Raw genomic sequence first — 15,444 nt, 5'->3', positions numbered from 1 at the left:
TCAGTTGCTCGCCGCCTTCTTTCCCTGAGGGAGAAGCAGGGCGGATGACTCGTCAGAGGCTTGGCGAAGTGTGGCGGGCTGGGTGGACCTGCGAGCCGGAGGACGAGGCGAGGGCTGAGGGCAGCGTGTTCTGTTTTCCCCCTCCGGCTGACGCGAAGGCACAGAAGGCGGCGAGGCTGCCGCACGCGCCGGGAGAGCGTGCTGGGGTCCTCCCTCCCCACCTTCACACGGGGCGAGATTAAAATCCAGGCGCGCACCCAACCTCGTCAGCCAGTCCACGGCGTCGTTCCGGGCAGAGGGGCAGAGGCAGGTGAGACTGACGAGGGGAAAGGAACTGCCAAAGCCATAAAAGCCACAGGAGGGGGAAACAAAAGCCAACCCGAGGGGAGGCAGCGACACGAGAGACGGGCAGAGAGGCAGTCACTGGCGCGCGCTCGGGAGATGGGACCGGGCAGAGAGCTCTGGGGGATGGGGGCCCGCTCAAGGGAGCCCTCCTGAGAGCCAGAGGTTTCCAGGTTTGGTGGCTTGGAGGAGAGCGACTGCAGCCAGAAGGTGGGCTTAGCAGGCGAGTCGCCTCAGGGCTGCTGCTGCTGCTTTGGGATTTAACGTTTCGTCTCTCCCCGGGGATGGTGTTTTGCTGACCGAGGGCTTCGCTGTTTTCTCTCCACGGATGTCTGTTGCATCTGGATTTTTTTCCCTGGGGGTTTATTTTTCCGCCAAGGGAGCTGCTGGAGTCCTGCGAAGTTGCAGTTTGTTGCTGATTTCTCCTTCCAGCCTCCATCCATCATGTGCGCCAACATAGTCTACGAGTGGCTGAAGACCCTGAAGCTCTCTCAGTACGCGGAGTCCTTTGTGGATAACGGCTATGACGACCTGGAGGTGTGCAAGCAGATCGGGGACCCGGACCTGGACGCCATCGGGGTCTCGCTGCCACAGCACAGGCGCCGGCTTCACGAAGCCGTGCAGAGGCTGAGGGAGGAAGACGAGACCACCGCCGGGCTTTACTTCACCCTGGAGCCTCAGCCGCCCCAGCCCAGCTCGCCTTCGCCAGAGATCTATACCAGCCACCTAGTGGAGCAGTACGAGGCCAAGGCTTGGAAGGAGCCACTTCCTAAACCCCGCCATCCTCAGGGGAACAAGAAGGGGCTCCCTAGGAAAGTGGGGACCCGCAGCCTGGAGCTGATGACCTACCCCAAGCTCAAACTGAAAATCATGATCAGGGACAAACTCATCCGGGATGGGATCAACCTCAGCAAACCCCCCTACTCCAACAAGGTAAGCGCCCTGCTGCAGTTGCACCCAGGGCCGACCGGCTCGTTAGGCAAGAGAAGGCGGTTGCCTCAGGCGGCAAGTTGCGGGAGCGCGGCTGTACTGCCGCTGCCACATACCCGCGAGGCGCCTGCTGTTCACCACTGGGCGCCCGCCGTAACAAGTGGCAATAGTAACCAGCTGGACAGAGCCTCCCGTCTACCCGCAGGCAGCGGCGAATAACGAGCCATCGGTGCCGCCTCGATGGTTTGAATCTGTTCAGCGGCGGCTGCCCTGCTGTCTTCCTTGTGGCGAGAGGAAGTGTCTGCTTTCAAAGTGCCCCCCACCTCCTGCTGCCTCGCCAGGAGCAGCAGCAACACCACTGTCCAGCACCACCATGCTCACAGGTGCCCCCAGCGCCGCAGTCTTCTCCTGCTATTCCACGACCCCGGTGGCTGCAGAAGCGCGCTCCTTGACTCGCCCTGGACCGCCGTCTTCCTCCCCGCGCTCTTCGGGGCAGCCCGGGAGCGAGTCGAGCAGCGCGCCTCGGCAGCCGCCCGGGTGGAGCAGGAAGCGGCGGTTGAGGCGCCGGCAAAAGGGGGGCAGGCATGATGCGCTGGGAGAGTGGCCCTGATGGTGATGGTGGTGCAAGTGTGCAGCTGAAGTAGCGAGAGGTGCCGCTGAACAAATTCAAGCAGCAAAGGAGAGTTGAGCTCCGTGTCTCTGGGCGGGGCGCTGGGGAGAGAAGCAACAGGCTATAGAGAGAAGGGCTACAAATGACGCTCCCTTTCTGGCAGCTAATGAGCAAGAAACGGAGGGTGTTGATAAAGAGGACAATAAACACGTGTGCCTTCTGGTCTTCTACTTCCTTGTGCCGCCCCCCCCCCCCCGGATATAATGGAGGTTGACTTGTAGTGGTAGATAGACGAGGAAAAAGAGCGCCCGCGCTTTAATGCTGAACATGCAAAGTAAACTGACAATTTCGTTTGGGGAAGAGATTTCCTGGTTATTGTTCATGCTTCACCCCAGCCTATTGGGTGAAAGTGGCAGGCAGGCTGTGGAAATACCGTAATACAACTGAAACATCTCAGACAGTGTAGTTGTGACTGGACAGCTAGAAAAGGAAAATCTATAGGCAGGAATTCATATAAATGATACCTTACTTTATATGGCAAATGTGAGTACACATAACATTTTAAAACTTTGTTCTACCATTCAAATGCACATACAGTCTATTGTCGTAATCTCCATGTTGAACGGAGAGCATGGCTGAGAGACTTTCCTGTTAAGTGCCATATGTACTTTAAAGAGCGGTTCCTTATTTGAACTGTGTTAGGGGAGGGGACAGATCTCTCATTTCATAATGAGAAACCCAACCCATCCCATCCATGTTTATTTAGTAAATGACAACTCTGCTAATTGAGGTTTACTGCCATGTAAGTATGCATAGAGCTGTAGCTTGAGGCTACAATCCTATACTTAAGTTACTTATGAGTGAGTCTAATTAAATTCACTGCACCTTACTTCTGAGTAGAGAGTCTTAGGAATGTACTCTTGACTTGATTACTGTTACACACAGTAGTTGAGTACTATCTCAACTAATATAAAAAATTGGTAAATTCATTAGTATCCAAAAGTTGCTTCATGGCAGTCTAGGATTCACAGCAGAAACTTTTGCATGCTTACTCAGACATATGTTCAGGTAAGTGTGCATAGGGTTGCTGTCAAAGGGTCTCTGTAAAATTAATCTCATAATTGGATATTGGATACATTTTATATCTGTGTGTACACACTGTATAATTATGTGTGCATACTGCAAGGCACCATGCAATGCAAATGTGGTCATTTTGCATTCTAGGGCAGGAGGACTTGTTTTGAACTTTCCTTCCCCTGCACATATTTTCCTTACAACAATCCCATGAGTTGGTTAGGGTGAGAGGTTGTAATTGACTCAAGGTGACCATGTGAGTTTTACAGGGAGGTGTGATTTGAACCCAATATCTGAGTGTGTTACTATGTGCATTGGGCAGGTGGGGTGGGCTGGGGCAACACAATGATCCTTGGTATCAGAATTGGAATGCAAAAAGCTTGTTAACATCTTGAAAGTTCGAGGGTTCATGGGGGGGGGGGCTCTAGAATGGTGTGTAGTGGAGTCATATTTAGAAGTTTGCTTTCGTAATTTTTTCCAGACAAAGCAAAAATTATTCTACAGCATCACCTCCATCTCACTAAAGAGGCTGTGGAGGGTGCCATGGTGTGGTTTGTCTCAAAATGTTTTAGACCAGCTCTGGCTGTATGTCTTTTCATTTTAAAGGAGTTCTCTTGCGCTTTTTCACTCTAATATCACAGATCGTACATTTTGCAAAGAGTTAACTAGAACTTTTTTTGCTTACTCACTGACTTGAGTTTGCATGTTGGAAGTTTGTCTGGAGTTTGAAAATGGGATTTGTATTACCCTTGTTCTCAAGCTGCTGGAAAATCTGTGGGCATGATGAATGGGGGTGGAGTTGTAGTGTTTTAAAGCAGGCTAGAAGTTTTCTACTGTGTGGAGTTTGGTGACAGAACTTGAGAGGAGCGTTGTTTAGTACTGTATGTATGTAGTTTGGTGACAGAACTTGAGAGGAGCATTGTTTAGTACAGTATGTATGTAGGTCTTATTATACTGCTTAGATGACTTTTTGCTTTAGTGCTTCTTGGAATACTTGTGAAACAAGGTGACAGTTAATGGTGATGCATTTCTTGTTTCTATTTAGTTCTTGGTGGTGGGAAATGTGTCTGGTAAAAGCCTGCAAGATTTATTATTTTTTAAATTCCATGCGATGGTAAGGGTGCAGGATCCAAACATTTATTGAAGTTTGAAACTAATTAATGAAATCAAGGAAAAATATATTGTAGGACAAACTTATTTGGCATTCTGAAGGACTCCTCTAAAACACAAAGTTGTACTATGGATTTTCAGCTGCTCCTGGAACTTGCAGTACATCCTATGCTCACTCAGAAGTGATGCTAAATCCAGTGACTCTTATTCCCAAGGAAGTGTACATAGCTAAAGTGTTATAATCCACCTTTTGTGAGGGAAGAGGTCAATGTTAAATGTCCGAGGAGACACTGAGACTAGTAATAGCTGATACGTGCTTTAATGATTTTTAAGACAAATGCCAACACCTCCAAGTTTTCCACTGAGTTCAGTAATTGCCTTGGATTCTTTGCCTTTTTGAAAATCATGCTTTTGCAAGAGAAGTAGACAACAGCATAATAGGGTTTCCTGATTATCAGAACTGGGTTATGCAGAAACTTCAAACTAATTTATTTTCACTGCAAAATTGGTTTATATGGATGACAGGTGAAATTGGTATCTGTAATCTGGTCTCTGTAATGCAATAATAGTGTAAGCTTCTCTTAGCCTTTTAGCTCACAAAAATATTTTTCACAGTCATCATGGACAGTATAGTGGATGATGACTGGCCAACTTGCAGCAAAAACAGTTCTAAATGCAAATGGATAAATGAATGCATCTGGAAATATAATTTTTTAAGGGAGGGGCAAATCATAGTGTCAGCCTATAAAACAATGGTGCACCCAATGGAGATATGCTATTGGAAATGCTGGCCATTTCATATTATGAAAGCTGTTGATCAAATGAGGTGTCAGGTAGGAGCCATGCTGGTTGTCAAATGTGTGTCAGAATTTAATGCAAAATAATAGTTGCATGTGCACACACATGCAAAAACCTAACCTCCTAATTTTTAGAAGTTGTCAGAGGAAAGGCTTGAAAATTAGCCAGAGCAGTTATCAGGATAGTTTTATGACTATGCAAACTATGTCACTCTAGTAGGAATAGGGTATCATGTATAATGGCATTTAAAAATACAGTGGCTATGGAACAAAGTCTTTTCTTGTGTTCCATTATATCGTTGCATAGATTGGTTTTGTCAGTAAGTAACTTCTGACAGCAGCAGCAGCAAACCACATTCAGTGGACTGGAAGTATAATATAATTGGCAAAGACAGTGTGTGAATTTCTGTCCTCTGCAAATAAATGGCAAATAAATCTGGTGTAAGGCTGATTTTATTTTATATTTTAAGTAAGTATGTTTAAGACAAAGCCACAAGAAGCAAACTGTCCCTGAAAGTTTATTTAAAAACAGAAATGCAGTCCTTCTATTGAAACAAAATTTATTATTGTGGTCTCGGAAATTCTCGCTGTAGAGATAAACTGGCTGCTTCCTTGATGACATCTCACTGTTATGGTTAGAGAATATAAAGTTCTTTGCAATTTCAAGTTTGTGACTTTCAAATGAATGCTTTTTCCACTCATTTCCTTATATATGATAGTGATAAAGCAACTGGGCAGTATCCAGAAAATTAGAGAAAGATTGTGACTTTTGCAGTTGTGGTCCTCTATAGCTTCATATAGGAGAAATGAACTCACACTATAAGACAACCCTTACTCCACTTGTGCAGAGTTTACAGTTATGTGTGGTCTGCTGGATAAAACAAGGAGTATTTCGCTTAAACGTAGCTCCCCGGCAAGGGAATATAACAATTTCATAGATCAGCTTAAATGTATCAACATATACGGTATTCTTTGGCTCTATTGTTTCTAATATATGAAAACAGTGTGTTGTGCTGATATCTCACATTTCATGTCTTCAAAGCACTTGAATGCTTCACATACTTTCTCAGTATAACTTACAACATCCCTGTAAGGTAGCTGAGACAGTATCATTATTCTTTCTACGTTGCAGATACGTAGCTGAGAGTCTCAATCTGGTCAATGAAATAGACCCCGTAGTTACAATGTTCTTTAGACCCCCAATGAATGGGATAATTTTTACCTGTGGCCAAAGACCTCTGATTAGCTGCATGTAGAAGTTGCATGTTAAAGAGCCTCTGAAAAGTTACTTATTGTAGTTTAGTGCTACAACTGCAATTGGGGAGGACTATTTCTTCTTGTCTGTGGCGCATTTGCTTACGAACGGCAGATAGAGATGACAGGGGGCCTGAATCTGTAGGAGGCCAAAGTGAAGCTAGGGAGGCAGTAGTGGGTAGAGACAGGTGCCTGGGACCACCAAGTATAAGTAGAAATGGGTTACTGGTAGCTGCATGCTGGAATCCATTATATCATTCAGGAATGGAGAATTTGTGGACCACATGGGTCCCGAATTGGCCTGTGAAGACTTTCTCTGAAAATCATGCCCACCTGCCTCACACCTAAGATCATGAAGGACATGGTTGCAACAGAGAAACCATCAGGAGCTTAAAGTGAATTTCCAATAATTCCTTTGTAAATGGGACTTGTTGACAGTGCTGTATCTCACTGGGATCAGCTGCACCTCACTGAGATCAACTGCACTAGATTTTATAGATATCTGTAGGGGCACAGATTACCCTCCCCTGATTTAGAGCACACAATTGTTTGTTCTGTGTTAATGCATTGCACCATGCCTAGTACAACCTGCATTCACTTGATGTAAATGCAGGTCTTTAAGGAAAGTAGACCTATTGTAGGCCCTGTTTTTCATATTCCTTTTTTCAATAAAACACATATTCACAAATCTCTGTGTGTAGTTTGTATGTATATACATTTACTGTGAGGGACACGAGTGGTGCTGTGGGTTAAACCACAGAGCCTAGTACTTGCCGATCAGAAGGTTAGCAGTTTGAATCCCCATGACAGGGTGAGTTCCCGTTGCTCGGTCCCTGCTCCTGCCAACCTAGCAGTTCGAAAGCACCTCAAAAGTGCAAGTAGATAAATTGGTACTGCTCCGGCGGGAAGGTAAACAGTGTTTCTGTGCGCTGCTCTGGTTCGCCAGAAGCGGCTTAGTCATGCTGGCCACATGACCCAGAAGCTGTACACTGGCTCCCTCGGCCAATAAAGCGAGATGAGCGCCGCAACCCCAGAGTCGGCCACGACTGGACCTAATGGTCAGGGGTCCCTTTACCTTTACCTACATTTACTGTGACATTTGGGAATGCAGCTTTTAGGCTCTTATGTAATATATGAAGACTGCATTTAAACAGTAGTCGATCATGAGATTGGCTCTAGGCTACTCATGTGCCCCTAGACATGATCCAGCTGCCTTGCTGCATGTACATGATTTGTAATTTGAGATATGGGTGCATTGGGTTGCACATTGCATGGAGCTGTGACTTAAAATATGTTACTAATTGTAACTTACATGTCTGTATTCTCTCTGTGATAGATATGTTCTCATTTCTTGGTTGTATTTGCATATGCCTTAAGACATAATGTTAATAATACATCTTCTACAAGCAACATGGCAAGTACCCTTAAGGCTTTGATACATGGTTGGGTTTCTTTCTTTGACCCAAAGTTTTTGAACATGCTAAAACGGTTTTTAACACACAGCCCAACTAGCTCCTTCCCATTTCTGCACTGGATTGTGGTATTTTCTAGGTATGGTAACTCAGTGAAGAATACTTGTGTATGCGCCAGTTAAAAAGCCAACAAAATGCTGCATTTTTATTGCCATACACATTTACCAGATTCTTGTATTGTAAATAAAAGGGGAATGTTGCTGAAGTTAGGAAGTAGCAACTGAATGACAAAACAAACGTTTCATTTACATAGCACATAATCATTAACATTGTAGGATCTGAAACTGTACTAAACACACTTATATGTATGACATGAATAACCAATCAGTATTTATGCATATAAACTTTTCAGCATTTTTAGAGGATAAAAATATCTGTACTTCAAATTTAAAAGTGCCATTTGAAAATCAAGTTACTTACGTATGCACAAAGGGAATCTCTGGAAGTTAGTTCCATGTACTTGCTTGGGATGCAAGCAGTTTACAGTTGGAGCGCATATGTGCTATTCTACATTTTCAAAACAGGTAATGCAATGTCGTAACCAGAAGAATGAGCCTTGGAATTAAACTGGCATAATGCTGTATATGGCAAAGAAAGAAAGAAACCAAAAGAAAATTATTTAAGAAGATTTTCTCTTTGGAGGAAAGGCAGGATATAAATGCAAGAAATAAGTACAATTAATGACCTAGTGTAGGATGTTCCTCGGGAAAATAATTGAATAATAATTCCTGATAACTGCTGTTTAGTTTCATTCAATTTATTCCATACCCCCAAATGCATCTAGCATACAAACAACAAAATAAAGCTACTGAAAAGATTAAGGTTAACCATAAAATGAAAATCCTTTAAAAAATCTAAACCCTATATTGTAAGCCAGCTGCTGGTGCGACAAAAAGGTATTTACTTGGAATAGGAAAAGAACCTTTTTGACTTGGTTCAGGGTGCTGGTTTTGGTATATAAAGCCCTATACAGCTTGGGACAAAGATGTCTGAAAGATACTCCAATAATAGGAATTGGGTCTTCATTGTCATGGCGCACCTACTTTTTGGAATTTCCTCCCTTTAACTATTAGGCATGTTCTCTGTTGTCTTTTTGGTGCCTACTGAGGACCTTCCTCTTTCAACAAGTCTTTAACTTTCCCATTTTGCATCTATATTGGAATTGTTCTTAAAGTGTTTTTATTGTTTTATCACTTCTTATTTACTGCGCAGGGTTCCATGGGAAGCTTTTTTTCTCCATTCTGTTGGGCTTCACATGGCATCAAGCTTGGGCTGTGGCAGGACTCTCCTACCATCTTCCTCCTTCTCAAGTGGTACCTCGGGTTAAGTACTTAATTCATTCCGGAGGTCCGTACTTAACCTGAAACTGTTCTTAACCTGAAGCACCACTTTAGCTAATGGGGCCTCCCGCTGCTGCCGCGCCGCCGGAGCACGATTTCTGTTCTCATCCTGAAGCAAAGTTCTTAACCTGAAGCACTATTTCTGGGTTAGCGGAGTCTGTAACCTGAAGCGTATGTAACCCGAGGTACCACTGTAACTAAGTGAGTTGATAGGGTCTAGCATTCCATGAACAAGTAGGACATGGGTACAGAATGGGCTCACAATATGTGTGTGCAGTAAATTTTACTGCTGTGACTTCTTTTGCATAAGACATGGAAAAGAAGATTGCCAGTGGAATAAGAATTACACTTCACGGCTGTCCAGATGAAATGAAAACGGATATTTTTCTCTAGAAAATTTAGTATTAAGAATGCTATATATAAATTTTCATTTTGGAGATAAAAGATGGGGTTGGTAATGAACTTCACCAATCAACCGCCTAGGTATGGTGAGCTCAATTTCATTCTAGATCAAAGCATGCTATTCCATATTGTATCTGAAAAGTAGCAGTGAAAGGAATCTGCACAGCTAATGAATTATTAATTATACAGCTAATAAAGGATTACTAAAATGTCTGAAAATTATTCAAACTGAATAGAATTTGGGGGTTTTAATGGCCATATCTGAAATTCAGGGTTGCATAACTGTGGGACATGTCAAGAGGAATTAAGCATTCTATTTATCTTATATAAGGACTAACTGGTATCTAATAGTTTAGTGAAATTTCATTAGTGCTTCTAATTGAAATAAATGACCTGACCTGACCCTTTCTTGAGGAACGTTATTCAATTTTTGTTCCATGGAGAATTGTTCAGAGTACTGTATGGGCAAAATGAAGTAGCTAAATCAGAAGCACACATTTTAAAAAGATCTCATCTTAATAATTATGATTTGTTTGGCCACAGTAAACATAAATCAATGGACATATCACTACCTACTGTGGAGAGATCTTATAAAACTAAAATTGAGGATTATGTAAAAATTCAGTTACATTCACAACATTGTTCAATAAATTCTGATGATTAGGTAACTTTGGGAGCACACACTGAACTATATTTAGACCTTAAATGATAAAAATGAAGACACATGCAAATAAACACAAAAGCATGAAAACAAATCCAAACAGCTGACCCTTTTGGCACTTATTTGCATATGTGGAGGCTAGTCCATTAGGGCAAATGGGACAAAGACTCGTTATCCTTAGTCTGTTTTCAGCTAGCCCTTATAACCAGTTCAGTAGGTGGCACTGGCTACCATCTTCCTCCTTCTCAAGTTTGTACAGTGTTGTAGGGCTGCAACTCAGTAGTAGAAGATCTGCTTTGCATGCAGAAGGTCCCTAGTTCAGTCCCCAGCATCTTCAGCTAGGGCTGGGTACGTCCCCTGCCTGAAATCTTGAAGAACTCCTGTCAGTCATTGTAGACTGAGCTGGATGGGCCAGCAGCCTGACTTGGTATAAGGCTTCATTTGGCTGGGGTTGATAGGTACCATTGTCCAAAAACCCTGGAGGGCTATAGATTCCCCAGTCCTAGTTTATATAAAATACATTTTTTTCAGAGATAAAATCTTAGATGTATTTGTAGCTGCTGTCAACAGTACATTAAAATGGTTGACTTAAAACTTGGACAAAAATATAAAACTTTCATTGTTCCCTCTAAGTAAAAGAAAAATTCAAGTACACTGCTATGCAGAATTTAGTGTTAACCTTTTCTGTGGCTGAATGTGAAATTTCTTTTGGAGTTGGCCCAGATACAAGTATTTCATGTTCTCAAATGTATCTTGGGAAGTCTTTCCATTGACAAAAGCAGTTGTGCATAAATAGTAATACAATATTTTCTAGGAAAATGCTAGCAGTGTTTACAAAGCTAAAAATAGCTTCAGACATTCCCACTAGATACCTTTAAATAACCATATTCCTTCCTCTTTGTATATATACTTTATTTAAATATAGCACTCTGCACATTCTGCATTGGATTTAATTCCTGTACCATATTTAAATCCAACTGTATATTGCATAAACAAAAAATCTGAAGAAAGCAAGCAACCAGTACTTGCATGCTATTTATTTATTGAACTAATTTTTACAATATTGATTGGCATAGCTAGGCTTTACAATAGCCTTTGAAAGCTTCTTAGTTACACTCCAAAATTATTGAGTCTGATGCTGGTTCAGTGATGAGGACCCTGAGAGGGTATGTCAGGCTTCAGCAAACTTTTTCAGCAGGGGGCTGGTCCACTGTCCCTCAGACCATGTGGTGAGCTGGACTATATTTTAGAAAGGAAGGGGGAAAAGAGAACGAATTCCTATGCCCCACAAATAACTCAGAGATGCATTTTAAATAAAAGGGCACATTCTACTCATGTAAAAACACGCTGATTCCCGGACCGTCCGCAGGCCGGATTTAGAAGGCGATTGGGCCAGATCCGGCCCCCTTGCCTTAGTTTGTCTACCCATGGGGTATGTATACTGTAAAGAACCAAGAAAAGAGTTCCTAATTCTGTGGCATGCTACTTTGTTTCCATCAGTTTTGCAAAAATCTTTCCATGAATATATTTTAGGAATTGAGATACAGTGTATGACACAGAAGAACCTGAAAAGCTTAATGGGAAGAAGCTATAATGTGTGTCTCTGTCTTGGTATCTAATTTTGGCTACTGTATTTCTTCTGTAAGTTAGCCTGCTCTTTGCCATAAGCCGGCTCTCATATATCCATACAAATTTTAAAAACCCGTAGCAGCCCTCCTCAACCAAACGCTGCTGGGTTACAACTCCCACCATCCCTGACCATTGGTTATGCTGGGTGGGCTGGTGGGAGTTGCGGTTCACAATACCTGGAAGGCTTCAGGTTGTGAAAGGGTGCAACAGTTTAATAGGAGCTATTAAAATCTCTACTATAATGTCTGGTTCTGTGACCAACATTTGGAGTCCACTGGGGGAGGGGCATCTAGGAGACACAGCTACACTATATTTATGATAACTTCAGATATTTTTCAATATTTAGGCATTTCATTTACATTACAGAGTGGCTGGGGAAACTCAGCCAGATGGGCAGGGTATAAATTAATAATAATAATAGTAATATTTAACCTATCACTTGTCATTAAAAACTTTGTTGGCTTACACTGATCACAGATGCCATGCCAGATTCATTAGTTTTAGGAATTCTATTTCCTACAACCAAACCAATCTGCAACAGAAAACCAAAATACTTTATATCTAGTATTCAGAGATGAGAATTTCAACCACAAATACTTGTGAGCCTTCTTATATAGGTTTTTGATGTGTAGGATTGTTGGGGCATCCCACAGTTCATGGTGCTTTGGTGTTCTCAACTTGCAGTTGCTGAGAGTTGAAGTTAATTAATGAAATAGTTCATGTGTACTGACTCTCTAACAAGATATTGTCCTATTCACTATTCCACTGGAAATCTGCCACCACAAATACAGAGAGAACTTTGTGATATGCTTTTGAAAATAAAAGCTGAAGTGAAGGCACTTAGGAGTGTTTTGCCCTTAAATGTGTTTCTAAAGAGGGGGGAAAATGGCGCACCCAATTCTCAATTTCAGGTTTCTGTATCATTTGCTTATTGGCTCTATTTGCTTTTTGAACTGAATTTTCCTGTAGGCACCATGAAAGTTGGTCAGTGGCTAATAGATTCTTTTCAAAATATGCAAGGCATATGTTTTGTGGCGTTTTTCTAGAATCACAAACATTACAATCACTAGCAGGATTTGTTTTGTGCACCACTAGATTGTGTTGCCATGCTCCCTAGAGCACTTAGTGAGAGTGAGACTGAAGAATGAAGAATGAAGAATTAATTTCAAGTCTGAAATTCCCTTTGCTTGGTCAGTTTAAATTAGATAGCCATTTTTAAAATAGCATAACTAGGTCAATCTTTTTCACTTGGATAATGCTACATCATACATTGATATACTCATCTTGACAAATTGTGGAGATTGTGTACTCTGTAGAGATTCCCATTTATTAAAACATCATGGCAGTACTATGTTTAGCAGAGGTGTTCTATTTTAAGACATACTCTGCAGCAGAATGTGCTGGATGTGTAAAACACTCCCAGATCTGCCACTTTGCCTGTACACTAGAGCTTTAGTGACACTGTTGGCAAATAAGGTTTAAATGCTGTCATTACAATATATTATCTTGGCTCCGTGGACTATCTTTTATAGTAAAAACCCCATTCTTTACATTGTCCTCTGTATGTCTGGAAGACATGAATAGTACTGTAGCAGTTATTCCCAGATGAGAGAAAGGACATACAGTAATGTGCTAAATTAATGAAGAACATATTACTTGCCTGGTCTATCTTTTGTAGCATGGACCAAAGACACTAACCTAGGTCTTTTTATCAAAACAGATGATAGGTTAAATGTATAAACATATTTGGCACACATTTTTTAACTTGAAAAATGAGCCTTGCAGGAAGAGGGGAAGATCAGGTCCGTTCCAATCTCCCTTGCTCAGTTCAGGATGTGTTGCAGGATGCAACTGCAGCATCTGTGACAAATGACCATCCAGCCTCTGCTTAAAGACCTCTGATGAAGGAGAGCTCAACTTCTGAGGCAGTGGCGTAGCATGGGTTGTCAGCACCCGGGGCAAGGCAAGTAATTTGTGCCCCCTAACCCGTGGATTTGCGCACCCTAACCCTAACCCCCAGATGTTGCGTCTGGTGCGGCCGGCCCCCCCTGCACCCCCCACGCTACGCCACTGTTCTGAGGCACTAGTAGTCCACCCCACTGTCTAACACAGGTTTCCTCAACCTTGGCCTTCCAAATGTTTTTGGCCTACAACTCCCATGATCCCTAGCTAGCAGGACCAGTGGACGGGATAATGGGAATATCTGGAGGGCCGAGGTTGAGGAAGCCTGGTCTAACAGCTTTTACTGTATGGAACTTTCTCCTAATACTTAGCCAAATTTGTATCACTACAATTTCTACCCACTGGTTCTAGTCCTGCCCTTTGGAGCAGTACACAATAAGTCTTCCGCACCCTTTGCATGGCGATCCTTCAAAGCAATTCAAAGATTGGTATGCCACCTTTTTTCTCTTCTCCATGTTGGAATTCAAGCCCGTCTTGAGGTATGTGCCTATCTGTTCAGACACCGGCTGAATTCCTTAGACCTCCCTCCGGCGACTCCCGGCAGGAATAAACATACTCGAGGTCCGTTCCGGCGATTTTCCTCAGGCTGTGAGGAAAACACACCAACTGCTTCTCCTCCTTCTCCTCCTCCCTGCATATCCCCAGGGAGGGGAATCAGACACATATAGAAACGTATCTACATGTCTTTATTTGTGTCTTTTAGCAGTCATACAGTAAAGATGTCTGCTCTTTTCAACAGACAGAGAGAAAACTCAAACTCCACCCATGTACATCCTGTACAGGTCATGTGACAAACCCACTGAGCTAACATCCGGTGCTCAGTACAGAATGGACTGCCCCTTTGTTCCCATGGCAACAGTCACAAACTTCCTGTTTGGCTTTCCAGCCACAAGCAGCAGTCTTGGCTGCTATAGCCTTTGCTTGCTGCCGCATTGCTGCTTTAGAATAACATACTCCCCCTAAAGTATCAATGCGTGCTGCGAGCAAAGCGTCATCCAGAGAAGAAAACAAACAGTTGTTATATGTATAACACTCCCCTGTTGTTTCAGTTCCACCCTTGGAACTACCCGCCACTGGTTTTACCAATGTACCTCTCTGGTTGTGTGACTTCCAAGGAATGAGTGCAACTGCATTACCTTGGTTAGCAACTCTCTGTTGTGCCTTTGTCTCTGACTCAGACACAGCTTCAATTTGACCTTGGTCGTTTACAACAGCAACACATAAGTTAGCAAACTCTTGTGAATACCTCTTGGGTGGTACACCCTTCGTTGCTCTCTCAGACCTACGTAAGAGGTGCTGCTCTTCTTTGATTTCTGGTTCAGCCTCTGAACTCTCTGGAGAACCAGTACTAAGCTTAATCAGTGGTTCATCCTCCTCTTCTGAGGGTCTAGTCATTGTGTGAGATTTCCTCTCAATGACTGTGACAACTGAGCTGTCTGAGCTATCGCTGTCATCATCAGTAGTACTGAACTCAATAAAATCAAACTCATCGTCATCATCATCAGAATCATCATCACCTGTGGGAAATGTGTGAACAATCACTCTCTCCTGTTCAGGAGCACTCTCTAGAAATTTTGTGAGAATCACCTGACCAGATTCAGACAAAATTACTCTGTAGAGACCCTTTTCATAACCCACAAAAATGCCTCTGGCATTCTTTACTCCACCTGGAGCTTCTGTTCTCACATGAGACCCAAATACCTTGAAATGGGCAACAGAAGGTTTTCTGTGGAACAGTTTCTCAAAAGGAGAACATCCCAACTCTTTTGAAAACTTTCTCAACCACGTGTAACAGAATGACATTAGCGACTCAGCCCAGTACTCATGTGGCAGATGTGAACTAAGCAATTGCGCTTCCATT

At 42.9% G+C, this 15,444-nt stretch overlaps 1 protein-coding gene across 2 annotated transcripts in view; it reads left to right on the top strand.

Moving 5' to 3' along the window:
• Positions 1-15,444, top strand: part of LOC309366493 (SAM and SH3 domain-containing protein 1-like) — a 515,345-nt gene continuing 499,901 nt past the window's right edge. Inside the window, exon 1 of one of the 2 annotated variants that reach the window (XM_081905128.1) lies at positions 1-1,275. In XM_081905128.1, coding sequence (XP_081761254.1) covers positions 787-1,275 — 489 coding nt within the window. In that variant the 5' untranslated portion in view covers positions 1-786. The remainder of the gene's footprint in view (positions 1,276-15,444) is intronic. The other variant, XM_081905130.1, reaches the window with a different exon arrangement.

This window comes from Podarcis melisellensis, assembly GCF_964234715.1.
Source record: "Podarcis melisellensis genome assembly, chromosome: 3".
NCBI classification, from domain to species: domain Eukaryota; kingdom Metazoa; phylum Chordata; class Lepidosauria; order Squamata; family Lacertidae; genus Podarcis; species Podarcis melisellensis.
The sequence above is the reverse complement of the archived record's forward strand: the minus strand, read 5'-3'. Positions and strand labels throughout refer to the sequence as shown.